The 26,225-nt window shown below is 39.4% G+C and overlaps 2 protein-coding genes across 18 annotated transcripts in view; both read right to left on the bottom strand.

Moving 5' to 3' along the window:
* Positions 1-19,676, bottom strand: part of LOC117967260 (inter-alpha-trypsin inhibitor heavy chain H3-like) — a 28,076-nt gene extending 8,400 nt beyond the window's left edge. For 3 of the 17 annotated variants that reach the window (XM_059017595.1, XM_059017597.1, XM_059017598.1), the window contains exons 1-17: positions 19,533-19,676; positions 17,193-17,362; positions 16,850-16,954; positions 16,403-16,565; positions 15,868-15,978; positions 15,387-15,515; positions 14,564-14,680; positions 14,102-14,270; positions 13,242-13,367; positions 12,953-13,134; positions 12,674-12,859; positions 9,953-10,092; positions 9,404-9,597; positions 6,728-6,838; positions 4,718-4,741; positions 3,556-3,582; positions 1,194-1,220 (exon numbers count right to left, since the gene is read on the bottom strand). In XM_059017595.1, coding sequence (XP_058873578.1) covers positions 1,194-1,220; positions 3,556-3,582; positions 4,718-4,741; positions 6,728-6,838; positions 9,404-9,597; positions 9,953-10,092; positions 12,674-12,859; positions 12,953-13,134; positions 13,242-13,367; positions 14,102-14,270; positions 14,564-14,680; positions 15,387-15,515; positions 15,868-15,978; positions 16,403-16,565; positions 16,850-16,954; positions 17,193-17,362; positions 19,533-19,619 — 2,068 coding nt within the window. In that variant the 5' untranslated portion in view covers positions 19,620-19,676. The remainder of the gene's footprint in view (positions 1-1,193; positions 1,221-3,555; positions 3,583-4,717; positions 4,742-6,727; positions 6,839-9,403; positions 9,598-9,952; positions 10,093-12,673; positions 12,860-12,952; positions 13,135-13,241; positions 13,368-14,101; positions 14,271-14,563; positions 14,681-15,386; positions 15,516-15,867; positions 15,979-16,402; positions 16,566-16,849; positions 16,955-17,192; positions 17,363-19,532) is intronic. The other 14 variants (XM_059017594.1, XM_059017606.1, XM_059017605.1 and 11 more) reach the window with 6 other exon arrangements.
* A 1,159-nt stretch (positions 19,677-20,835) lies between these two features.
* The window catches only part of LOC117971213 (zinc finger protein 544-like), a 44,514-nt gene continuing 39,124 nt past the window's right edge, over positions 20,836-26,225 (bottom strand). Inside the window, exon 5 of the mRNA XM_059017618.1 lies at positions 20,836-22,962. Within this exon, the coding sequence (XP_058873601.1) occupies positions 22,406-22,962 (557 nt within the window). The 3' untranslated portion in view covers positions 20,836-22,405. The remainder of the gene's footprint in view (positions 22,963-26,225) is intronic.

The following is a 26,225-nucleotide window of genomic DNA, read 5'->3' as shown; positions in this document are numbered from 1 at the left end:
AGAGTCTGGTAATGCATAGGGAAGCATTGTAAAGCACAGAGAGGTCGGGTAAAGCATAGGGAAGCATTGTAAAGCACAGAGAGTTGCTGTAAAGCATAGGGAAGCATTGTAAAGCACAGATAGGTGTGACAAAGCATAGGGAAGCATTGTAAAGCACAGAGATGTGCTGTAAAGCATAGGGAAGCATTGTAAAGCACAGATAGGTGTGGTAAAACATATTAATAAACATGTCAAACCAGTTTAAACTATGATATGTTCATAGAGTAACCATGGAAAGATTACACTTAATGAAAAGATTTCAGGAGTTGAAGACAAACGCCCCAATATTTCGCAGAACCTGCTTTATTGAACAGACCTGTTCTCTTTTTGTTTTTTCAATAAGATAAATAATTATAAAATGCTTTACTGCCGGGGGAGCACGCCACAGCGAGACCAGGATCAAGTCTAACTTATCTATCAACAACACTCTGGAAGAGTTTCAGGTGTGGTTAAACTGCTGTGAGAATCGTGCATAGCTTAAGAATAATAATAATAATAATAATAATAATAATAATAATAATAATAATCTCCATTCCTGGTTTTACTATGAGTTTAATAAGAATACCCTGAGCTTGTTACTTATAGCACAGCCAGGAGACTCAGTCAGTCAGTCTTTTGTATATGACAGGTGTTCCTAATGTTTTGTCACAATGCTTGCTGTATTACTGTGGTCTGTCATGAAAGTTTGCCATAGTAAAAGCACAGCAGAGGGTACTGAAGCACGGTGAAAGCATTGTAAAGCATTGTAAAGAATAGCAATGGTAAAGCAGATTAATAAAAGGGATAGAAGGGTCTGCACACCAAAGAAGATGAGTTGCAAGTTCACAAGACTGAAGCCATCAGTGAATATAGAAAAAGAGAGCAGCGCACACTCAAATGAATATCTTTAATCTATAAAAACATATCGCCAACGTTTCGACACAAGTGCCTTCAGGGTGTAAAAAAGTATATTAATAAACATGGCAAACCAGGGGAAACTATGGTCAATAGAAGTAAGATATATATATATTTTTTAATACAATTGCGTTCTGCATGAAAAGTATCGCTAACCTATTTGTTGTAAAGTTAACCATTCACATCGCCTGCTCTGTAGGAATAGAAATCATACTGGTGCCATTGCCCATAAATATAAAAGACAAGAAAAAAATCCTCACCTTGAATATCGTAGTGAACAGAGGCCACTGAAAATCCATTTGAATAGAGAAATATGTATTTTAGACAAACCTAATATTTAGAGAATTGATACATTTTTTAAGCAGTATGACATCACTACTCGCTGGGGGTGTGCATCTGTTATTTCCGCCCCCTCTGAAACAGATTTAGTATTTAGAGATTTTCCATTTACTAACTCCCAGTAGCCACAGATGCAGGGGGGACAGAAATGACAGTTGCACGCCACCTAGTGGTCATTCCTATAAGAACACATCATCTCTTTATAAATTCTGCCTTTAGAAGTGGTTAAAGAAAATGATTTAGTAAGATGGATTAATGTGTAAGCCTGGTAAACTATGATCTGAGTAGACACACCCACGTAGAGTAGCAGAGCACATGCATGCTAGGATATTAAACTAAGAAATATCACAGAAATCTAGATGACATTACCAGGGGTTTTTCACTCTCCAGAACCAATGCTGCTATTGTCACTGGAGTAAATGGATGGTATTGTCTTTCACGTACCATCTTATGAAAGTTCCCCATAGTAAATGCACAGTAGAGGGTAACAGAGCACAGTGAAAGCATAGGGAAGCATTATAAAAATAGCAAAGGATGATAAAGCATATTAAAAAAGAGTAATCTCACTCTTATAAAAGTGTCCCATAGTAAACAGTGTAATAAAGAATAAAGAATGGTAATGCATAGGGAAGCATTGTAAAGCACAGAGAGGTCTGGTAATGCATAGGGAAGCATTGTAAAGCACAGAGAGGTCGGGTAAAGCATAGGGAAGCATTGTAAAGGAAAGAGGGGTCTGGTAAAGCATAGGGAAGCATTGTAAAGCACAGAGAGGTGTGATAAAGCATAGGGAAGCATTGTAAAGCACAGAGATGTGCTGTAAAGCATAGGGAAGCATTGTAAAGCACAGAGAGGTCTGGTAATGCATAGGGAAGCATTGTAAAGCACAGAGAGGTTGGGTAAAGCATAGGGAAGCATTGTAAAGCACAGAGAGTTGCTGTAAAGCATAGGGAAGCATTGTAAAGCACAGAGAGGTGTGACAAAGCATAGGGAAGCATTGTAAAGCACAGAGATGTGCTGTAAAGCATAGGGAAGCATTGTAAAGCACAGAGATGTGCTGTAAAGCATAGGGAAGCATTGTAAAGCACAGAGAGGTCTGGTAATGCATAGGGAAGCATTGTAAAGCACAGAGAGGTCGGGTAAAGCATAGGGAAGCATTGTAAAGCACAGAGAGTTGCTGTAAAGCATAGGGAAGCATTGTAAAGCACAGAGAGGTGTGACAAAGCATAGGGAAGCATTGTAAAGCACAGAGATGTGCTGTAAAGCATAGGGAAGCATTGTAAAGCACAGATAGGTGTGGTAAAACATATTAATAAACATGTCAAACCAGTTTAAACTATGATATGTTCATAGAGTAACCATGGAAAGATTACACTTAATGAAAAGATTTCAGGAGGTGAAGACAAACGCCCCAATATTTCGCAGAACCTGCTTTATTGAACAGACCTGTTCTCTTTTTGTTTTTTCAATAAGATAAATAATTATAAAATGCTTTACTGCCGGGGGAGCACGCCACAGCGAGACCAGGATCAAGTCTAACTTATCTATCAACAACACTCTGGAAGAGTTTCAGGTGTGGTTAAACTGCTGTGAGAATCGTGCATAGCTTAAGAATAAGAATAATAATAATAATAATAATAATAATAATAATAATAATCTCCATTCCTGGTTTTACTATGAGTTTAAGAAGAATACCCTGAGCTTGTTACTTATAGCACAGCCAGGAGACTCAGTCAGTCAGTCTTTTGTATATGACAGGTGTTCCTAATGTTTTGTCACAATGCTTGCTGTATTACTGTGGTCTGTCATGAAAGTTTGCCATAGTAAAAGCACAGCACAGGGTACTGAAGCACGGTGAAAGCATTGTAAAGCATTGTAAAGAATAGCAATGGTAAAGCAGATTAATAAAAGGGATAGAAGGGTCTGCACACCAAAGAAGATGAGATGCAATTCCACAAGACTGAAGCCATCAGTTAATATAGAAAAAGAGAGCAGCGCACACTCAAATGAATATCTTTAATCCATAAAAATACATCGCCAGCGTTTCGACACAGAAGTGCCTTCAGGGTGTAAAAAAGTATATTAATAAACATGGCAAACCAGGGGAAACTATGGTCAATAGAAGTAAGATATATATATATTTTTTAATACAATTGCGTTCTGCATGAAAAGTATCGCTAACCTATTTGTTGTAAAGTTAACCATTCACATCGCCTGCTCTGTAGGAAAAGAAATCATACTGGTGCCATTGCCCATAAATATAAAAGACAAGAAAAAAATCCTCACCTGGCATATCGTAGTGAACAGAGGCCACTGAAAATCCATTTGAATAGAGAAATATGTATTTTAGACAAACCTAATATTTAGAGACTTGATACATTTTTTAAGCAGTATGACATCACTACTCGCTGGGGGTGTGCATCTGTTATTTCCGCCCCCTCTGAAACAGATTTAGTATTTAGAGATTTTCCGTTTACTAACTCCCAGTAGCCACAGATGCAGGGGGGGGGACAGAAATGACAGTTGCACGCCACCTAGTGGTCATTCCTATAAGAACACATCATCTCTTTATAAATTCTGCCTTTAGAAGTGGTTAAAGAAAATGATTTAGTAAGATGGATTAATGTGTAAGCCTGGTAAACTATGATCTGAGTAGACACACCTACAGAGTAGCAGAGCACATGCATGCTAGGATATTAAACTAAGAAATATCAGAGAAATCTAGATGACATTACCAGGGGTTTTTCACTCTCCAGAACCAATGCTGCTATTGTCACTGGAGTAAATGGATGGTATTGTCTTCCACGTACCATCTTATGAAAGTTCCCCATAGTAAATGCACAGTAGAGGGTAACAGAGCACAGTGAAAGCATAGGGAAGCATTATAAAAATAGGAAAGGATGATGAAGCATATTAAAAAAAGAGTAATCTAACTCTTATAAAAGTGTCCCATAGTAAACAGTGTAATAAAGAATAAAGAATGGTAAAGCACAGGGAAGCATTGTAAAGCACAGAGAGGTCTGGTAAAGCATAGGGAGGCATTGTAAAGCACAGAGAGGTCTGGTAAAGCATAGGGAAGCATTGTAAAGCACAGAGAGGTCTGGTAAAGCATAGGGAAGCATTGTAAAGCACAGAGAGGTCTGGTAAAGCATAGGGAAGCATTGTAAAGCACAGAGAGGTCTGGTACAGCATAGGGAAGCATTGTAAAGCACAGAGAGGTCTGGTAAAGCATAGGGAAGCATTGTAAAGCACAGAGAGGTCTGATATGTGCATAGAGTAACCATGGAAAGATAATGGGAAAAATACAGAAAGACTGCAAAAATGCCATGGTAAACTTTTATAAGGGCTATCGCTGCTGCAGAATGCAATTTCACAAAACAAATTAGTAAACTCTCCTCATCGCTCTCCCAGATTAAAATAATGCCAAACAAGAAACCTGTTTACTTACATGAGACAATTGGAGAATGAACACCTTTAAGAGAAACAAATGACTTTACAAAAAAATACACACACAAAAAGACCATCCAATATATACCTTACACTTAATGAAAAGATTTCAGGAGGTGAAGACAAACGCCCCAATATTTCTCAGAACCTGCTTTATTGAGCAGACTTTGCTTTTTCAATAAGATAAATAATAATAAGATGCTTTATGCTGGGGGAGCACGCCATAGCCAGACCAGGATCAATTCTAACTTATCTATCAACAACACTCTGGAAGAGTTTCAGGTGTGGTTAAACAGCTGTGAGAATTGTGCATAGCTTAATAATAATAATAATAATAATAATAATAATAATAATATTGATCAGGGATAGAAATATGGCTTCTATTGCACAGCAGTGGAATCCATTCCTAGTTTTACTATGAGTTTAATAAGAATCCCCTGATCTTGTTACTTATACACACTGTGGCCAATCAAGCTGGTATTAAAACCTGGAATGGGTGACACTGCTGTGCAATAGGAGTCTTATTTCCATCCCTGACCTTGATGCGTACGTGAGGCTGGTCTCCCAGAATTACTGCAGGTCACTCATGCAAGATCAGTGAATCACAAGATAAAACTTCAGCGATCCGTGAATATAATAATGATGATGAAGATTATGATAATGATAATAATGATGATAGTGATAATAATAATAATAATCAATGATGATGAATATGATGATGATGAAGATGATGATAATGATAATAATGATGATAGTGATAATAATAATAATAATCAATGATGATGAAGATGATGATGATAATGATAATAATGATGATAATGATGATAATGATAATGATGATAGTGATAATAATAATAGATGATGATGATGATAATAATGATGATAGTGATAATAATAATTATCAATGATAATAATGATGATTGTGATAATAATGATAATAGTGATAATGATGATGATAATGATAATAATGATAATGATAGTGATAATAATGATGATAGTGATAATGATGATAATGAGAATAATGATGATAGTGATAATGATGATAATGATGATAGTTATAATAATGATAATAATGATAATGATAATAATGATGTTAATGATGATAATGATAGTGATAATAATGATGATAATCATGATAATGATAATAGGGATAATAATGATAATAATGATAATAGTGATAATAATGATAATAATGATAATAATGATGATAGTGATAATAATGATGATAGTGATAATAATGATAATAATGATAATACTATTAATAATGATGATAATGATAATAATGATGATAATGATAATAATGATGGTATCACCCTTCCTTAAATATGCTTTACTTACTCTTATCTGCCCCCTATTTTACTGCATTTAATCCTGTACTTCAGAATACTGTAATCTGCCAAGTGTTTAATCTGTAGTATTTTGTATTTAATCATATCTTGATGTAACTATCACTGACACTGTTATCTGCTGTATTATTGAATTGTATTTTGTCACACTTGTACTTGCTTGAACCAAAGTCATTGTATTCATCATTGTATTTATCTTGCTCTTAATTGTATTATTACTTGCACTGTGATTCTTGAAATGTATTTGTTTACAACTGTAAGTCGCCCTGGATAAGGATATCTGCTAAGAAATAAATAATAATAATAATAATAATAATAATAATAATAATAATAATAATAATAATAATAATAGTGATGATATTGATAATAATGATGATAGTGATAATAATGATAATAATGATGATGATAATGATAATCATAATCATAATAATGATGATAATGATAATAATGATAATAATTGATGATGATAATGATAACGATAAAAATAATGATGATAATAATAATGATAATAATGATGATAATAATAATATTGATAATAATGATAATAGTGATAATAATGATGATAATGATAATAATGATGATATTGATAATGATAATAATGATAATAATGATGATATTGATAATGATAATAATGATGATAATGATGATGATAATGCTTTACTCACGTTTGGGGTGCCTGGAGGGAAGAGCCTGTTGTGCGGATGAAAACTTGAGATAAGAACCTCTGCTTGAGGTACGACCTGGTTTAACCGGTAATATTGCTGCACCCACTAGTCCTGAATGAAAGAATAGATACTGAAATTGAAGAAGGAATCTATGAAAAAGACCTAGGAGTTTTTGTTGACTCAGAAATGTCTTCATCTAGACAATGTGGGGAAGCTATAAAAAAGGCCAACAAGATGCTCAGATATATTGTGAGAAGTGTTGAATTTAAATCAAGGGAAGTAATGTTAAAACTTTACAATGCATTAGTAAGACCTCACCTAGAATATTGTGTTCAGTTCTGGTCACCTCGTTACAAAAAGGATATTGCTGCTCTAGAAAGAGTGCAAAGAAGAGCAACCAGAATTATCCCGGGTTTAAAACGCATGTTGTATGCAGACAGGCTAAAAGAATTGAATCTATTCAGTCTTGAACAAAGAAGCCTATGCAGTCATATGATTCAAGCATTCAAAATCCTAAAAGGTATAGACAATGTCGACCTAAGGGACTTTTTCGACCTGAAAAAAGAAACTAGGACCAGGGGTCACAAATGGAGATTAGATAAAGGGGCATTCAGAACAGAAAATAGGAGGCACTTTTTTTACACAGAGAATTGTGAGGGTCTAGAACCAACTCCCCAGTAATGTTGTTGAAGCTGACACCCTGGGATCCTTCAAGAAGCTGCTTGATGAGATTCTGGGATCAATGAGCTACTAACAACCAAACAAGCAAGACGGGCTGAATGGCCTCCTCTCGTTTGTAAACTTTCTTATGTTCTTAACATAAAAAGGCTTTGTTATGACACTATCTATTAATTCTAACTTGGATAGGAAGGATTCAGGAAAGGTTAAGCTGCTATTATGAGAATTGTGCATAATAATAATAATAATAATAATAATAATAATAATAACAACAACTAGAACTGCCAGGCATTTCTACAGCTTCCAAGCTCAGTACCAGTTGGAAATATTGGCAAGCTGTAGCATTGCAGCACAAGTGTCAGCAACAGGTCAGTTCTTAAGGAACAGTTTCAATTCAAAATACTGCATTAGTTCATTATCTCACAATGCTTTATAACCATGACTCTCTCTATACACTGTAAAGCATTATAAGCTAATTTTACATTTAACCATAAGGAGAGGTTAAATGTCACGATCAAGGTAATTTTTTAATAGAGTACATAAGGTTTCCTATCTGTGTTCTACAGTAACCATTAACCTGTCTGCACTTCATAAGGAGTTATAAGCTAGTTTTACATTTGACCGAAGATTTTGATAAGTTTTTAAAGAAATGCGTCAGGTGGCCATATTGGTTTATGCACAAACACCAGAAGTCAATTTTATTGACACAGGGATGATGCTTGTTAACTTTGGAGTTAATCAAATAAACCATTTTTCAACTGAAGCAGTTTTAAATTTAAGAAGAAAATGTAGCTCTGGCAGCCATCTTGTTTTACAAAAGAACACGATTTTGACATATTTGAATTCCACTGTCCCCAGGATTATGCCTACCAAGTTAGGAGTTAGTTGGTTAAACGGTTTTCAAACAGAAACAGTTTGTTGTTTGGACGCGTTTTGGCGAACTTTGTGGCAGCCATCGTGATTGTAAAATTTATCGCAGCAACCTCTGCATCGGAAACGAAGTGGGTTTGGTTGCTGATAACGTATGCAAAGTTTTCAGATCAATCGGTTCGCTGCTTAACAAGAAGATGATTTTGAAAGAATTTTAAAGAAATGCGTCACGTTTATGCACAAACACCATTTTTGAAAAAGTCAATTTTATTGGCACGGGGGTGATGCATGTCAACTTTGGAGTTAATCAACTAAACCGTGTTCAAATGAAGTGGTTTTAAATTTAAGAACAAAACATAGGTCTGGTCGCCATCTTGTTTTACGAAAAAAAAGGGGGCGGATCTGAGCAATACACGTAGCCCCGGCACCACAGAGATAACACGGACATAAACAAACAAGACATCTGCTTCTGCATTCAGCGTTCAAAGAATATCACGGACATTTGCAGAGCTTTTTAAGATGTTACAGTAATAAAATAATGACTTGTATCGCATTATTGAGGAGTTTGGTGATAAAATGAGTGATCAGGAGATGATTTATCGGTATGCACGACTATGAAGAGGTATGTGAAAAATCCAGCGAACAAGGGGTGGGGCGGGGCTGGAGATGCAGTACTGAGTGCCCTGTTGATATGCAGTGCCTTTTACTGTGAAAAAAACACTTTTAAAACAGCGGGTCTAAAATAAACTACGCGTGTGAAAATAAATTGGACATGATGCTCCTGAGACGCGCTGAATAAATGGACCGCAAAGGGTTAAAGAAGATTTTGAAAGGTTTTTCCAAAAAATGCGTCAGGCCGGTTGATGCAGGCGCGCAATTTTTTTTGGCATCTGAACTGTAATGTACACTGGATGATACCTGCCAACTTTCACGTTGTTTGGTTACACCGTGTGTGAACAGAAGCAATGTAAAGTTTTTGGAGGAAAAACGACAATAATAAATAAAAATAATAATAAAAATAAATCTTTACAAGAACAATAGGCTTCACAAGCCAGCTTGGAAGCCTAATAATAATAATAATAATAATAATAATAATAATAATAATAATAATAATAATAATAATAATACCATGGTGACTGAAGTCAACTCTGTCTCCTTGCTCTGCTTCAGTTGGCTTGTGTGCCACCATGGTTCGGTCCGTTTGCCCTTCCTCAGGTTTGGTCACCACCATCGATGTCAGCGAAGTCACAAAGTTATAGTTCAGAGAGAGCTGCAGAGCTTTCTCATTGAGGGCTTCGCGCTCTTCAGGCTGAGCTGAAACACTGAAATCACCAGAGTTAAACAAAACCTTAAATCAGTGCCTTCACCAACCAGGAACAAGCAACATCCCGACCATAGACAAGGGGAGCGCTTTGTTTTCTAAAATAAACGGGATGAAATAAATAGCTAAAAGATGTTACTAACAACATTACTGAACCCTCAGATCGAAACTGGCATCCCAATTTGGGGTACGTGACCAAATACAGCTTGTGCATTGGCCCACAAAACTGTAAAGAGTCAAGTGATCCAATAGTGTCCTCTGACGCCCACGAATCCGGTAAAATCTTCAGCGATTAGGGAATCTACAACAAGTGTCTTCCTGTGCTCATCTGTGACGGAGCCAGTGAAACTCCTTACATCTTTGACAGCAGCTGCTGGATGGTCAGGTAAGCCCAGAGCCTCTCGATGTACTCTCCGAAAATGTACTTATGCTTCTTCACAGCTTCGTCCTGCTCCTCCACCGGCGTCTCGGCTGCGAGGGTCAGGTCGCTGCTGGACTGTGAAAATAAAGAGCAACTCAACCACACTGGACCAGAGCAAGCACAGCAGCACAGGGACTAGTATGAGCTGTTGAGTGTGTGTCTGTTTATCACAATGCATCACAGTTGCTGCTGCTGCAGAGTCACCTCCAATAGGACCTCGGCTTTACGCCTCATCCGAAGGACGGAGCACAAGCACAAGCACAAGGCTGCAGTGTGGAGTAGTGGTTAGGGCTCTGGACTCTTGACCGGAGGGTTGTGGGTTCAATCCCAGGTGGGGGGACACTGGTGCTGTACCCTTGAGCAAGGTACTTTACCTAGATTGCTCCAGTTAAAACCCAACTGTATAAATAGGTAATTCTATGTAAAATAATGTGATATCTGTATAATGTGAAGTAATGTATAATGTGATATCTTGTAACAATTGTAAGTCGCCCTGGATAAGGGCGTCTGCTAAGAAATAAATAATAAATAAAAGGAGGTTAAGTGACTTGCTCAGGGTCACACACATTGGGGCTAAACTAGGATTGGACTTGGAACGTCCACACCCAACCGCGACTGACCAGGGCAAGCGCAGCAGCACAGGGACCAGCATTAGCTGTTGTGTGTGTCTGTTTAATTATTATTATTTAGTCATTTAGTGCATCACAGCTGCTGCTGCAGAGTCACTTCCAATAGGACCTCGGCTTTACACCTCATTTGAAGGACAGAGCACAAGGAGTTTAAGTGACTTTCTTTAACCACTGGACCACCAAGCCTCCTTATATAGTATTTTTGTCAGTGATTGGTCGAATTCTGACTGAGTGTAACATATACATACATACATACATAAACACACACATATATATATATATATATATATATATATATATATATATATATATATATATATATATATATATATATATACAGTACTGTGCAAAAGTTTTAGGCAGGTGTGAAAAAATGCTGTAAAGTAAGAATGCTTTCAAAAATAGACATGTTAATAGATTATATTTATGAATTAACTAAATGCAAAGTGAGTGAACAGAAGAAAAATCTAAATCAAATCCATATTTGGTGTGACCACCCTTTGCCTTCAAAACAGCATCAATTCTTCTAGGTACACTTGCACAAAGTCAGGGATTTTGTAGGCATATAGTCAGGCGTATGATTAAACAATTATACCAAACAGGTGCTAATGATCATCAATTCAATATGTAGGTTGAAACCCAATCATTAACTGAAACAGAAACAGCTGTGTAGGAGGAATAAAACTAGGTGAGGAACAGCCAAACTCAGCTAACAAGGTGAGGTTGCTGAAGACAGTTTACTGTCAAAAGTCATACACCATGGCAAGACTGAGCACAGCAACAAGACACAAGGTAGTTATACTGCATCAGCAAGGTCTCTCCCAGGCAGAAATTTCAAGGCAGACAGGGGTTTCCAGATGTGCTGTCCAAGCTTTTTTGAAGAAGCACAAAGAAACGGGCAACGTTGAGGACTGTAGACGCAGTGGTCGACCAAGGAAACTTACTGCAGCAGATGAAAGACACATCATGCTTACTTCCCTTCGCAATTGGAAGATGTCCAGCAGTGCCATCAGCTCAGAATTGGCAGAAAACAGTGGGACCCTGGTACACCCATTTACTGTCTGGAGAAGTCTGGTCAGAAGTGGCCTTCATGGAAGACTTGCGGCCAAAAAGCCATACCTCCAACGTGGAAACAAGGCCAAGCAACTCAACTATGCACGAAAACACAGGAACTGGGATGCAGAAAAATGGCAGCAGGTGCTCTGGACTGATGAAATATTTGGCTGTAGCAGAAGGCAGTTTGTTCGCCGAAGGGCTGGAGAGCGGTACACAAATGAGTGTCTGCAGGCAACAGTGAAGCATGGTGGAGGTTCCTTGCAAGTTTGGGGCTGCATTTCTGCAAATGGAGTTGGTGATTTGGTCAGAATTAATGGTATCCTCAATGCTGAGAAGTACAGGCAGATACTTATCCATCATGCAATACCATCAGGGAGGCATCTGATTGGCCCCAAATTTATTCTGCAGCATGACAACGACCCCAAACATACAGCGAAAGTCATTAAGAACTATCTTCAGCGTAAAGAAGAACAAGGAGTCCTGGAAGTGATGGTATGGCCCCCTCAGAGCCCTGATCTCAACATCATCGAGTCTGTCTGGGATTACGTGAAGAGAGAGAAGCAACTGAGGCTGCCTAAATCCACAGAAGAACTGTGGTTAGTTCTCCAAGATGTTTGGGCCAACCTACCTGCCGAGTTCCTTCAAAAACTGCAAGTGTACCTAGAAGAATTGATGCTGTTTTGAAGGCAAAGGGTGGTCACACCAAATATTGATTTGATGTAGATTTTTCTTCTGTTCACTCACTTTGCATTTTGTTAATTGATAAATATAAACTATTAACATGTCTATTTTTGAAAGCATTCTTACTTTACAGCATTTTTTCACACCTGCCTAAAACTTTTGCACAGTACTATATATATATATATATATATATATATATATATATATATATACTCATTAGATAGATAGATAGATAGATAGATAGATAGATAGATAGATAGATAGATAGATTAGCAAATTGACCAACTTACTGCCCCTGCTTTTATCTGTACACTCAGTATCTCCAGGTCGTTTTTGGAAATACGTCCAGCGACCACAATTTCGGAGCCGTTGTAGTAATGTCTGAAAACATTTTCTGTCAGATCAGAGACCCCGTTGCCCGGGTACTGCAGCTCAACCTGCTGCAGCAAAGGGGTCGCCACCTCTTCATAAAACCCCTGGAAGACAAAGGGAGAGCCCATCAGACACGCTCCAGACTCCGCCAGCGCTTCCGAGACATGCTTCCAGGGCTCGGGGGTTTCCAATCCTACCTGGAGCTGCAAGACGGAGTCAGAGCTTTCGTAGATCCGCCGAGCCACGCCCCCGTTCTCCAGGGCCAGCTTCTCCAGGAAGTTGTAATTAACGTCAAAGCCAAAGCCCAGGCAGTACAGCGTGTAGAGGCCTTCAATCCCTTTCTTTATATTGAACTGGATCTGCTCCAGGTTAGTGACGCCTGTGGATTAGAAACACCCATCAGTAAGGGCAGGATCAGCACAGCCCAGGGATACTGCTATTGGAATGAGTTCGTTAATCAGTTCATTAACGAGCGTGCATCTGTACCGGATGTGGGATCGCCATCAGTCAGCAGAATGATAATGGAGACGCTGCGTTCAGGGAGCTTCCTCTCTTCCTTGGAAATCTTCAGCATTTCCACTCCTTTCAGAACAGCTGCGTTTATATCGGTTGCTGGAACGGCACAAATACAGAGAAGATTGATCACGATACGGCTACATCAGCAATCAGCAGTCGCACTGTACTTGTGATGTACTAATACACTGTTCCCTATAAGGCATTCCTTTATAGCATCACACAGGTTATAAGGTGGTATTTTCATAGTTCCCAGTTGCCCCCTAATACCATTAGACTAGCACTTACATTCTCGATATTATTATTATTATTATTATTATTATTATTATTATTATTATTATTATTATTATTATTATTATTATTTATTTCTTGGCAGACGCCCTTATCCAGGGCGACTTACAATTGGTAGAAGATATCACATTATTTTTACATACAATTACCCATTTATCCAGTTGGGTTTTTACTGGAGCAATCTAGGTAAAGTACCTTGCTCAAGGGTACAGCAGCAGTGTCCCCACCGGGGATTGAACCCACGACCCTCCGGTTAAGAGTCCAGAGCCCTAACCACTACTCCACACTGCTGCCTTTACATATACATATACGATATACGGCAGAACACAAAGTGCATGCTTTCTTACTTATAGCTCCCGACTACAGTGTGATAAACGGGGGTGATAAACTGTACTGTATTTACTGCAATTGTGAGGATGGAACTCCATACGTTAACAACATGCGTTTATCAAATGATCTTCGTGATCAATGTCATCTCGTGTTTCAAATCGGTTGCATCACAGATACACTGTGGAGGGGTTCAGCCCTGTTTCGGCGCTCACCTCCTCGGTCTGTAATGCGGCCCACGAAAGTTTTGGCCTGCTGCACCATCTCGGGAGTAGCTTGAACTAAAGTACTTTTCCAAGTCGAGACCTCGCTGTCGAACGTTATCAAGCCGAAATGATCATCTTCATGAATGTCTTCTAGGATCTTCAGAAGAGCTTCCCGAGTCTTTCCGAGAAAAGAAAGCAGAAGATTATGTTATGTTAATAAAATAACTGTTTACTATATCATTAGCAAACACAGTCAGCATTGCAGGCTGGTTGTCTAGTGGTAAAAACTTAAATTGCAATCTCAGGGACAATGCTACAGCTTTCAAACTGCAGCGAAGCACATGGATTAGAAATATTACAACATTACACCTAACCATGTGGCAGCCTCCAGTCTACTAAATGCATTCAAGAGAATGGAAGTATTTTTCACAGTAATAACATTTCACAGAGCATCACAAGTTAATGAAGCACCTGCTGCATTTTCTTCCCGTACATGGAGCCACTGCGATCTATCACGAATACCACATTCTTCCGCATCCTCGGCAGGTCCGTGGGCGCAAAATAGTGAACAAAGTATCCGTTCACGATCTGAGAACAGAACAGAGCCCTTAAAACACATGCGTACTTACATTCTTTATTTTTTATATGACAGATCCAGGGGACAATGGACCCCTCAATTCTCATTGCCTTTTTATCATCTAAAAATGCCCTCATTTCTTATTTCTCACCTGTTCCTATGGCATGTGCTCTCTGTGTGCGATCTTTCTCTAGTGTTGCTTTTCCTTACTAACTAAAAAAAAAACTGCTTCTGGAAAGACTCCCCCGGGCTGACGGGGAAACATATCAGTGTTTCCCTGCGAACTGAAGCCCGGAGGTCAGGGGTGTCCAATCAATCACGGCGCTGGAGTGCCATTCCACTCCAGGTCTAACAGGTACAATTAGATAATTAACTACTTTGGGGTCTGGATGGAACTTTTAATTGGTTCCGTTAAACAATGTGGAACAGGGTTGGAGCACAGACCAGGCGTGGAAGGGTGATCTTTAGCCAGCCCTGCAGTATGTGCCACATTGTGAAGCCTGTTTATATCCTCACAGCCCGCCGTGAGGAGTCTTTTCAGAAGCAATGGTTTCCTGGAATAGTTGGTCAGCACGGTTAATAATGATCCGAGCAGAAACAACGATAGACAAAATAATAATTCATATTACTTAGTTAAAAAAGATTAGAAAGAATGGAGCTGGTATAAAGTGATCATTGAAGACAGTTCACAGCCCCTCTCAAGTGCAGAGCGAGTACCTGGATATCTCCTGCTGATGCTTCTCTCTTCACGTCATATTTAATGATGAACTCTCCGTCTAAGATGCTTTCAGAGCATTCCGGACACTTGCGCTGTTGGTCCAGTGTTGGTTCAAACACAACGTGGGCCTAAAGAGGATTATAAATCAGGTCTGAGAAATCAACCAATCACTGATATGCGTTTGTCAAAATTCCGGTCGTCTCATCATCCTGTGCACAGTGATGTCACCCCATGCTGTGCACAGTGATGTCACCCCGTGCTGTGCACAGTGATGCAGTGATGTCACCCCATGCTGTGCACAGTGATGTCACCCCATGCTGTGCACAGTGATGCAGTGATGTCACCCCATGCTGTGCACAGTGATGTCATGGTAAAGCTGTCGTGTGTAGGAGTATGCAGGGTGTGTCTCTGCAGGGTGGGGGAGGTGTCTCTCATAGATATCTCATCAATAGCAACGCCGTCATTATCAGCTCTTCCTACCTTGTCCTGGGTTAATGTCTTCTTCACGGTCTCTGCCAAGTCGTTAGTTAGAAATGCTGCGTGCGCATCCAAAAAGCTAATGCCCTGAGGTTCATAGATATGAGCATCGATCTGAAAAACAAACACACAGCACACCCACGCAGAATGAAAACAAGGACAGGTTTAACTCAGTACACTGCTCTTCACAAAGACTTCAGAGACTGTGGGAACAGTCACGACACTTGAGATCATTCTACTGTAAAAGATACAAGGAAAAGTTCAACTTCTTAATAAATCAGCTCAAATTGCATTGCGCATTTTAAGAGTCCAGATTAGGGAACGCACTTCCTGTCTGGTTTATAATCTTTTAAACATTTGTGAAGCTTTTTAAAAATAAAAAATAAAACATCTGTTAAAGTGAGTGTTTGTTCCTGTGGGGGCTCAACATCTTACTAAGGGGTCCCCACCCCCCCTCCCCAGCCTCCCACCTCCTCCACCCCCCCTGGAACAGCCTGTGTCGTCCAGACCTCCCCTTTCTCAGCTACACTCACAGTACCTTGAAGTGTTTGACCAGTTGCTGCGGCCGCACTTTGATGGCGAGCTCGTACTTCCCCAGGTGTCGCTTCAGCAGCTCCTCGTAGGTGAGCTCAAAGGTGACCTTGCTGAGCGCCGCGATGTTCACCGACACCTTGAACTCTTCCATCTTCCTCCCGGAGACTCTGGGGAGTGTTTGAAAGAGAGAGTGCAGTCACAACAAGGGCAGCTTCACTGTCCCGCTCTGTGAGGCTGGGCAGGCTAGTGAGTGCTGAGCAGATTGAAGAGCGATCATCACCCCGTACACACACTTACTCACACACACACTGACACGCACACACGCACACACGTGGCTTCATTGGAATCGGAGCTACCACTGCAGCACTGGGCTGCAGCCACTGGGGATTGGAAACTAGCAGAGCAGCTCTGAATCAAAGACAGATAGACAAACAGACAGAGACAGTCTTACTTGACCAGTCCAGCGCTCTGCCCCTGGGACACAGCCTGATCATACTGCTGCTTGGCCTCTTCCTTCTTCTTCACCACACCAACATACGTCTTTCCATCGATGGTCCTGTGCAAGGAAAGAGAAACACAGCCCAGTCGTTGAGAATCTAGATCAATGGATGTACAGGGTTTGGAAGAGAGGGGAGGGGGAAAGAGATAGAGGAGAGGGCAGAGGGGGGAGGAGGAGTGGTGGGTTAATGCATCAGCCTTTCACTAATGGAGACCTGGGTTCAAATCCAGACTAGATCATCTATGAGCTCTCACAGGGGCTCCCTGCCTGTGGGGGAGGGGTCAGCAATACCCACATGCTGAAGTTGCTGATGAACGCATGTTTGGGCAGCTCCACGTCGAAGGTGACCTCTCTGGACGCGTTGGCTCGATTGGCCATGCGGCTGGTGAGCACATTGTGGGCGAAGCAGGAGGTGACCTTGCAGTCCACGTGGAAGCTGTAGATCTCCAGATCGCTGCCATGCCCCTAAAATCACAAATAAATAAATAAATAAATAAATACTACATGAGTAATAATGCACTGCCTGCACGATTTATTGCACGGTTCACCCTGATCATCACAGCCCTGCCATGGCATCGACTCCACAGTGTGCTGGAAGGTGAAAACGGGGGGCAGGGATAATACTGTCCATCAGTGTGAAGGCTCTACACAGTCAGAGTCCCATCACGGAGAGTTCCTCTCAGTGTTTTCTGTGTTATGCTGCTGAGCTCCAGTTAAAGAGAGTCTTTTGCTTGTCATTAGTCCAAGAGTAGTGTCTGTGAAAGCAGCCAGGTTTAAAGCATGCCTCTGCACAGGGAGCTCCCAGAAACTTCTCTTTATCTAAACATGTGACATCAGACCTTTCAACTCTGCTGGCCAGCACCTTGTCTGCAGTTTAAAAGGTCAAAACTGAAATGTTCAAAGAAATCTACTTAAATAATATTTACTTAAGCTTTTAAACACACACACACACACACAGACACACACACACACACACACACACACACACACACACACACACCCACGCTAACTGCAAACTGGAATAATTTTGGAGTTATATATACAGTAAAGTAAAAAGTACCTGAAAAAACTTAGTCAACCCCCTGATTAAAAAAGAAAATAAAAAAGTTATTTCATTTATGTATTAATTTATTTAGTTATTATCGCAAATCCGTTACCCCTTCACCCCTCAACACAAGTAAACGACTCGGTGGTTGAGGTGAAACCTTACTTTAGTTTTATAATTTATTATTTCTAATTGATCATTAATTCTTCAAGAATACGATTAGCCTTTTCAACACTTTTAAAATCAGTTAATACTGTTGTTGTTATTATCATCATCATCATTATTATTATTATTATTATTATTATTATTATTATTATTAACAGTATTTAGATTGTCTTAAAATCCTACATTTATTTGGCTAGCTTTACTTTTTTTGTGTATTTTATTATATATATAATTATAGTAAAATGCGAAAAAGAAACTACTACTACTTCTGCTACTAAAACAATACATACATCATTTGTATTGTTTTTATGACTACATAAACTCTGATATTAGTGTATATATTTATATTACTATAATTAATATAATTGTTATTTGTAGTATTATTGTTCGATAACAGTATTTTAATATTATTTGTTCTATTGTTTTTTTCACTAAAATTAAATACCCTCGTACATTTTTAGTTAACATCTGACATTTTATTATTTGCTTGCCAATCATATTTAATATAATTTATTTAATTAAATAGAGCCTTCTGATAATATTGCCATTAATGTGTTCCTCCCACTCTGGTGTGCATTGCAGGGTGTCTGACATCAAGTCAAACAAAGTTTGAATAAATTCACCTCCCATCATGGGACCTATTTTTTACTTATCCCAGCAGGGGGATAGGAGTCTAAAGTCTATCTGAAATGTGGGGAAAACTAATTTTTCCCAATCTCCTTGTATTTTTCATCAATAAACCCTTCACTGTTTACATTAATAGTATTCATAAGCAATCTGCTGGATTTTTAGTAGCTCAATAGTGGGCGTTTGTATGCCAAACTATCTCCGGTTATGTTTTCATGCACTTTACAGTTTTTAGACTTATTTTAGCGTTGTTACGATCTTAAAAGTCTACTTTCTACACATCAGCATTCCACTGTACAGTAATTCAGCGCTTCTGCAGTGATATACAATCAGGACACTAGTAAGTTATTAGATAACTCGCTTAACAATGGATCCTTAGAGTAAGACTCGCCCCCACTGGAGTGAAAAGCAAACTCCACTCCTGTAGCATCATTTTGAATGCGACAGACAGAAGTACTGTTTTCATTGTATCCATTTAAACAGGATTTACCCATTGAAACACTATAAAAACAGGTGCGGATCAAACTTAAAATCAGCTGCATACAGAGATCAAATAGAATGAATAAGACGTTATCTAGTTGTTAATGAGGACTGAAGGAGAAGCATTGGCAGCAATTCTCAAATACGATCTCTAAAAATCAGAGGGAAAGATGATCAAATTATGATGGAAACCATTCCACGTGTTCGGGAGTTGATCTGTTGATAATTCTCCCGTACGCGTTCGAACCCCTGGAACAGCCCAAAAATAATTTCATTGTTACCTGAGGGGCTTACAGAATAAAGACATTGTTACTGTACCTGCGCAGATCTCTTCTGAGGGAGAGCGACGGTTGAGGTGAACGCTGGAAGAAAAACCAGCAACGCAAAGCACAGGGAAGCCTCCATGCTGAGATGAGAGTATGAAGAGCCTGTGCAAGGTCTTTCACAAGAAGAGCAGAACGCAGTGTTTGTTATACCTGATATTTACATGCCAGCAAATCATTCACAGTGCCTGTTTAATGATATACCAAGTACTGGAAATGATGGACAAGAGTTACAGAATCGACACAAAGGGTGAGGGGAGTTTGTTCTGTGGCTTGTGGATTGAAATTGCGATTGCATGTGAAATACCTGTGATGGGACGTGTTAGTTAAAAGTGACGTCAAGCTCAGCAAGTGTTTGGCTGCTCTGTATTTATTTTGCTATTACAGGACCTTTGTAATTGTTTTAATTTGGAACGAGAGAGAGAGAGAGAGAGAGAGAGAGAGAGAGAGAGAGAGAGAGAGAGAGAGAGAGAGAGAGAGAGAGAGAGAGAGAGAGAGAGAGAGAGATTGTGTTGCTCTGCGACTATAAACACCCTGGGGTGTGGGCAGCGTTCGTTTTAAGAAGAACATAAGAAAGTTTACAAACGAGAGGAGGACATTCGGCCCATCTTGCTCGTTTGGTTGTTAGTAGCTTATTGATCTCAGAATCTCATCAAGCAGTTTTCAAGAGACTTGCTTTATTTGCCAGTCAGTTCTTGCAACATTCAATCAGGACTGGTGTGTGGTTTAGTGTTTTTTTTGTGTGCTTGCCGTCCCATCTATGAACCAGGCCCCTGCTCTCTCAACAGCAAATAAATAAATCCTACCTTATGTGAGTTTTTCCATACAAGTAACTAACATGCCTTAAAAGCAGCCTCTTGGCACTCCGACGACTGCTGTATTCATGTCTCACTAAACCGTACTGACTATCAGTCACACAGCTCATTAACAGCCTGCACCAGGTGATTCTAAAGGTGCCTGTGCACTACAAACTGCTGATGTGGAGTAAACTGAAAATGACACAAACTGATAAATACAAAACACTTCTTACTCTGGTCACTGATCATATCGGACTGTATAGCATTTATTAACTACAGTGTATGAACTAAAAGTGTACCCCAGCAGACATGGTATAGCAAGTGAGATTGCCCTTCTACGCAGTGTGCATGTATTTACCATAGTTTGCCATGTTTCGCAATATGTTTTACCACATTTTGATTAAGCTGTGTTACTGGCTTTTGTTGTGGGGAACTTCTACAAGGGAAATTTTGTCACCAGTCTTCAGACATGTTCGTAAATTATAACAATAATGTTATTATTATTATTTATTTCTTAGCAGACGCCCTTATCCAGGGCAACTTACAGTTGTTACAAGATATCACATTATTTTTACATACAATTCCCCATTTATACAGTTGGGTTTTTACTGGAGCAATCGAGGTAAAGTACCTTGCTCAAGGGTACAGCAGCAGTGTCCCCCACCTGGGATTGAACCCACGACCCTCCGGTCAAGAGTCCAGAGCCCTAACCACTACTCCACACTGCTGCCCCTAATACAATTTAAAGCACAACTAAAACAGGCAATGGTGATGTTTACAGGATGAGCTGTCTGAAGGAATGTGAAAGTACAGTGTTTTCATTTTCACACAAGGCCAAAGTGTGGGCAGAAACAGAATTGAGGTCAGTCTGGAACAAATGCAACATGTAAAGTTCATTACCCTGGTCTTGTGTGCTGAGAATTGGTTTAGCCTTGTGGCTGTTGTGTAAAGCAGCTACACAAGGTAAACTGAACACAATATACAATAAACACTGCTACACACACACACAGTGAGAGTGCTGGAGCAGCTACACAAGGTAAACGGGACTGAACACAATAAACACTGCTATACACACACACACACACACACACACACACAGTGAGAGCGCTGGAGCAGCTACACAAGGTAAACGGGACTGAACACAATAAACACTGCTATACACACACACACACACACACAGTGAGAGCGCTGGAGCAGCTACACAAGGTAGCAAAGTTATTTTTTCTTCAGCGTTGGAAAATGTCCTGCAGCTAAATTCATATAGGCCTACTTACATTAGCCTTTACAACGTGACCACGTCTACCACTCGATTTAAAACAAACAAAAGTATATATATACAGATATACATACATATACATATACATATATATATACACACATACACACACACATACATATATATACAGTATATATTATATATATATACACACATACACCGGTAGATATCGGTAGAGATATATATATATATATATATTTCAGCACCACACTGAATTCAGCTCCTTGTTATATTTATTAACCTGGTTATTTCGAGTTTCTCTTTCGACATTTTAACGGGAATACATGAAGGGAACAGGCAACACATCCTCAGAACAACTACAGTGTAACACAGCCTTTGCTGCATTTAAAACATACCTGCTTGCTTCCTCAGCTACCTCTCTCTACTGAGGTGCTGAGGCCTCCTTTTATGTCAGGTGGCTGGGTGCTGATTGACTGTTCATTATTCCCACCTGACACAATAAACCTGGGCAGGGAGGAGAATTTAACCCCATCCCTGCCAATATTTACAAGGGCCTTTCCTGCATTTAAAAAGGAGGGTACATTGTGTGCAAGGCTTTTTTCTGTTTATGAATTTCATACAAGGAAAACAACGTATGAAGAAAACTTTTTGAAGTAAGAAAGTTTATTCTTTTGTTTTCAGTAAATATTTCTGTATTTTAGTTCAATTTAGTCCTGGTGTTTAGGTATCCTCAAGTGGCTGAAATTCTGTGAATTCTCTTGTGTCCTTCAAGACCCAGTAACTGACTGAACTCACCTGTGAGTTTTATCGTGTCTTTTAAGTGACTGAAACTCTTCAGACATTCACTGCATTGAGAAGATTTCTCTCTTTGTGAGTCCGCTGGTGGATTTTCAAGGAATTTAAATATGTGAATCTCTTCCGACATTCAGAACAGTGATAGGGTTTCTCTCCTGTGTGAATGCGCTGGTGTGATTGAAGACTTTCTAATCGCGTGAAACTCATCCCACACTCAGTACAGTAAAAAGGCTTCTCTCCTGTGTGACTGCGTTGGTGTCTTTTAAGGTCTGACAAACAGCTGAATCTCTTCTCACACTCAGTGCAGTGATGAGGTTTCTCTCCTGTGTGAATGCGTTGGTGTCTTTTAAGGTTTGATAAATAACTGAATCTCCTCCCACACTCAATGCAGTGATGAGGTTTCTCTCCTGTGTGAATGCGTTGGTGTCTTTTAAGACTTCCTACTCGTGTGAAATTCTTCCCACACTCAGAGCAAAGATAAGATTTAACTCTTGTGTGAACACACTGGTGGATTTTAATGTCTGATAAATGACTGAATCTCTTCCCACAATCACCACAGGGAAATGTTGCCCCTCCTGTGTGACTCCATTTTGTAGCTAGAGAAAAAAAGAGAAGAGACAAAGGTTATTGTACAGCATCCTTTCACGTCACTCTTCTGCAGGGCTTCCCCTCATAACCATGACCAACTCCTAGAGTGAACTCTGATGAGAATACATTCAAACCGGCTTTTCACTCCTGTTAATACCAGCCTCCTTTTATTATCATCACATTGACATTTGCCAGGCTGAATGTACTGGGTGTCAATAAGGACAAATGCTTGAGAATATCACTTTGATTATTAACACACTCCAGTTAATATCACTCACATTTACAAGTCACTGATTTCCACTCCACTTAATATCGCTTTGAGGAATAAAAGCATAAGAACAGGTTTATAAGTACTGTATTGAAATGTTTCTTCTGGTGACACTTAGCAACCCGACTGGATTTGGCATCCCCCAGTGATGAGACATGTGATCCCAGCACCACTATAAAGCTGTGGGAGCAGCACAACTGCAAACAGTCTATCAGGAATGGGGAAAGGCAAAGATCTAACAGCATTGAAAACAGAAATGACAGCAGGTGTCACAGTAGCAAGGATAGTTATGTTGCAAGTGGTCGGGCAGCCTTCGTGGATTAAATATGACACTTCTAGAGCAGTGGTTCCCAACCTGTGATCCGCGGACCACTTGTGGCCCGTGAGTAAACTCCAGGCTGGTCCGCAAACAACTCCCGAAATTCGGTTACGCTGTTCTTGCAAAAAAACATTTCTACAAATTGCATGTTGTGCTACTACTATTACGAAGCAACACAACAAACAGCTTTAACCACGTGATATTTAATTATAAGATATCTGTTTGCTTTTATTTCAGGTGTGTTTAGAAGCATGCATAAGGCCCGACAGGGTGTCCGTATACATCGAATATACAGACGCCTCGGGTGGTTGTAAGTAGGGATGTCGCGGTATACCGGTTTTACGGTAAACTGTGGTATAAAACTGCCACGGTTTTGAAATGGCAACCATTTTTCTATACCAGGATTACAGAGTTCATGCGGTTTAAGGTGATATGGGCGCGTTTTTTTTTATTCAAGATCTGCATTGAATATTCCTAACTCGGATGGAATAAACAAATAATAAATAAATAAATAAATAAATAAATAAATAAATAAATAAAACATTAAACCTACAGTTTTAGTACTTTTCATTTTCAACAACATATGAGCTGCAGTATTGCCAGGGGTATAGGAAAACACCTATTATTTCAATATGTTTTTAGAGAGGTTAATGTGAAACAAAAAAGAGGCTATTTGTAGCTTGACGTATGAACTGTACTGTAGTGTGTGTATTATATGGGTTTATTCAGCCAGGTTTAATATCTCACAAGCCTATATGCCAAAAGGCTTGTGGAAAAGGCGACTGGAATTAATGTATACAGATCTTCCCGCTGTGATAGTTAACCAAAATGCTATTGACTGTGTGCCACCAATCCAGTTTGATTCACATATCACAGCCCAGAAGTGGTAACATCCTGTACACTCGCCACTCGTTTTTTAATTTTTCAAATTGCTTCCCGCCCACCTCGTCTTCATATCCCAGTGTTTTTTATATGTACAGGTGGCGATCAGGGAGTGCAATAAATGGCATCAGAAATGGATAGATTCATTTGGTACACAAGGTAACGGTTGCAGGGGCCAGTGCTGGTATTTACATTAACTGGATCTGAGGGCGACATTTATCTGCAAAGCATTCAGAATTGACAAAAATAAAATTTAAAAAAAAAACCAACAAAACAGGAACTTTGCCATCAGCAACTTTCAATGCGCAAAATGACAATATTCCTTGATGACCTAGCAGGGAAGATTCAAGCCCCAGGAACCTCATTAAGTCAGGAACGTTAGATAAATAGTTTACTTTCTACAAAACAATTAGTTTCAAAATGCTGTTGTGAAAAAAATGCGTGGCAAGTGGTTGGTGAGAAAAACAAACAAACATCAAAACGGTTGTGAACCACTGTTCTAGAGTTTTGTAACCAGTTTGTGCAAGATTAGTAGGTAGCTTAATGTTTCTTGTTTTGTATAATTACCTCTAAATCCCAGTTCACATTCAGGTGGACAATCATCACACAGCCTGGATCCCAGCTGGTTGTTCTCCTCAAGTGTACAGACATTATTTTCAGTAGGAACTTCCTCTGCGATGGGGACACATTCCTCTTCTATGAATTCCTCTTTAATAGGAACACATTCCAGTCGAGGGACCTCTTCATCTTTAACACATGTCAGCTCTGTAACCTGCTTTAGACTTGCACACCACTCCTGGTCAAAGGACTCCTGCAGTGTGTGAACTGCTTCTATCCTTGGCCCCTCCTGTGCTTCAGATTTAGGGACAGCATGGCTCTCTTTGGGATCTGTATGAAAGAAAATTGTACAAAATTATAACTCTTACTTATCAGCCAGATTCCTCTACAAAACCAGCCCCTTGTCAATTCTATTGAGAGATGTCTTTGGGTCATTACGCTGAAACAATGCATGAGGAGGTGTTTTTTTTTTTATTGTATATATTTATTTTTAAACAGTGACATTACCCTGAGCTGGGAATGAGGCTGGATCCAATTTTGCTTCTAAAGTATCTGTGGTAGAGGGGTGTATCAATGCCTCAAACTGAAGCTGAAATTAATTTTTGAAATCAATAAAAGAACATTTCACCCCACCCACATTTCCATGCTTTATATTGTTGTGTTATCAAATAAAATATTTATTACAACTCCTATCAACCTTGTGTGTTATTTGCCTTGACTCAGGGATTGTATCAAAGTAAACCTCTCAATTATTTGTATGTGTTAGACTGGAATTTTAAAAGCATTTTCTAAAACAACTGGACCCTTACACTTTTCATTACAAAAAATATTTTAAAATATCTAAATGGATGACGCTTTTTCAGGGTATGCATCTAAAATTCAAATTAAAAGTCTCTTTGAAAATAATGTAACAAAACCTAATCCAGCAGGACTAGGTCTGTACCCCATGTCTTAAATACTGTGATAAAATAGTAGGAGGAAAAATGTAGTCCCAGAATACCAAACAAACAGGTAAAGAGCTGACAGTTCAAGTCAGTGGTTTTGTCTGGAGGTCTGTAGTATCTTGTATTTCACCTGCACTTGTATCTAACCCTGATGTAGCTATCAACACTATTATCTGCTCTTGAACTGCCCCGATATCAAATCGTACTGTGTTTTTTGCATGCAACTGTATGTCGCTCAGCCTCTGGGTAAGGGCGTTTGCTTATAACTAACTAAATAAATAAATAAATAAATAAATAAAT

This window comes from Acipenser ruthenus, chromosome 57 (genome assembly GCF_902713425.1).
Source record: "Acipenser ruthenus chromosome 57, fAciRut3.2 maternal haplotype, whole genome shotgun sequence".
Classification (NCBI taxonomy): domain Eukaryota; kingdom Metazoa; phylum Chordata; class Actinopteri; order Acipenseriformes; family Acipenseridae; genus Acipenser; species Acipenser ruthenus.
The sequence above is the reverse complement of the archived record's forward strand: the minus strand, read 5'-3'. Positions and strand labels throughout refer to the sequence as shown.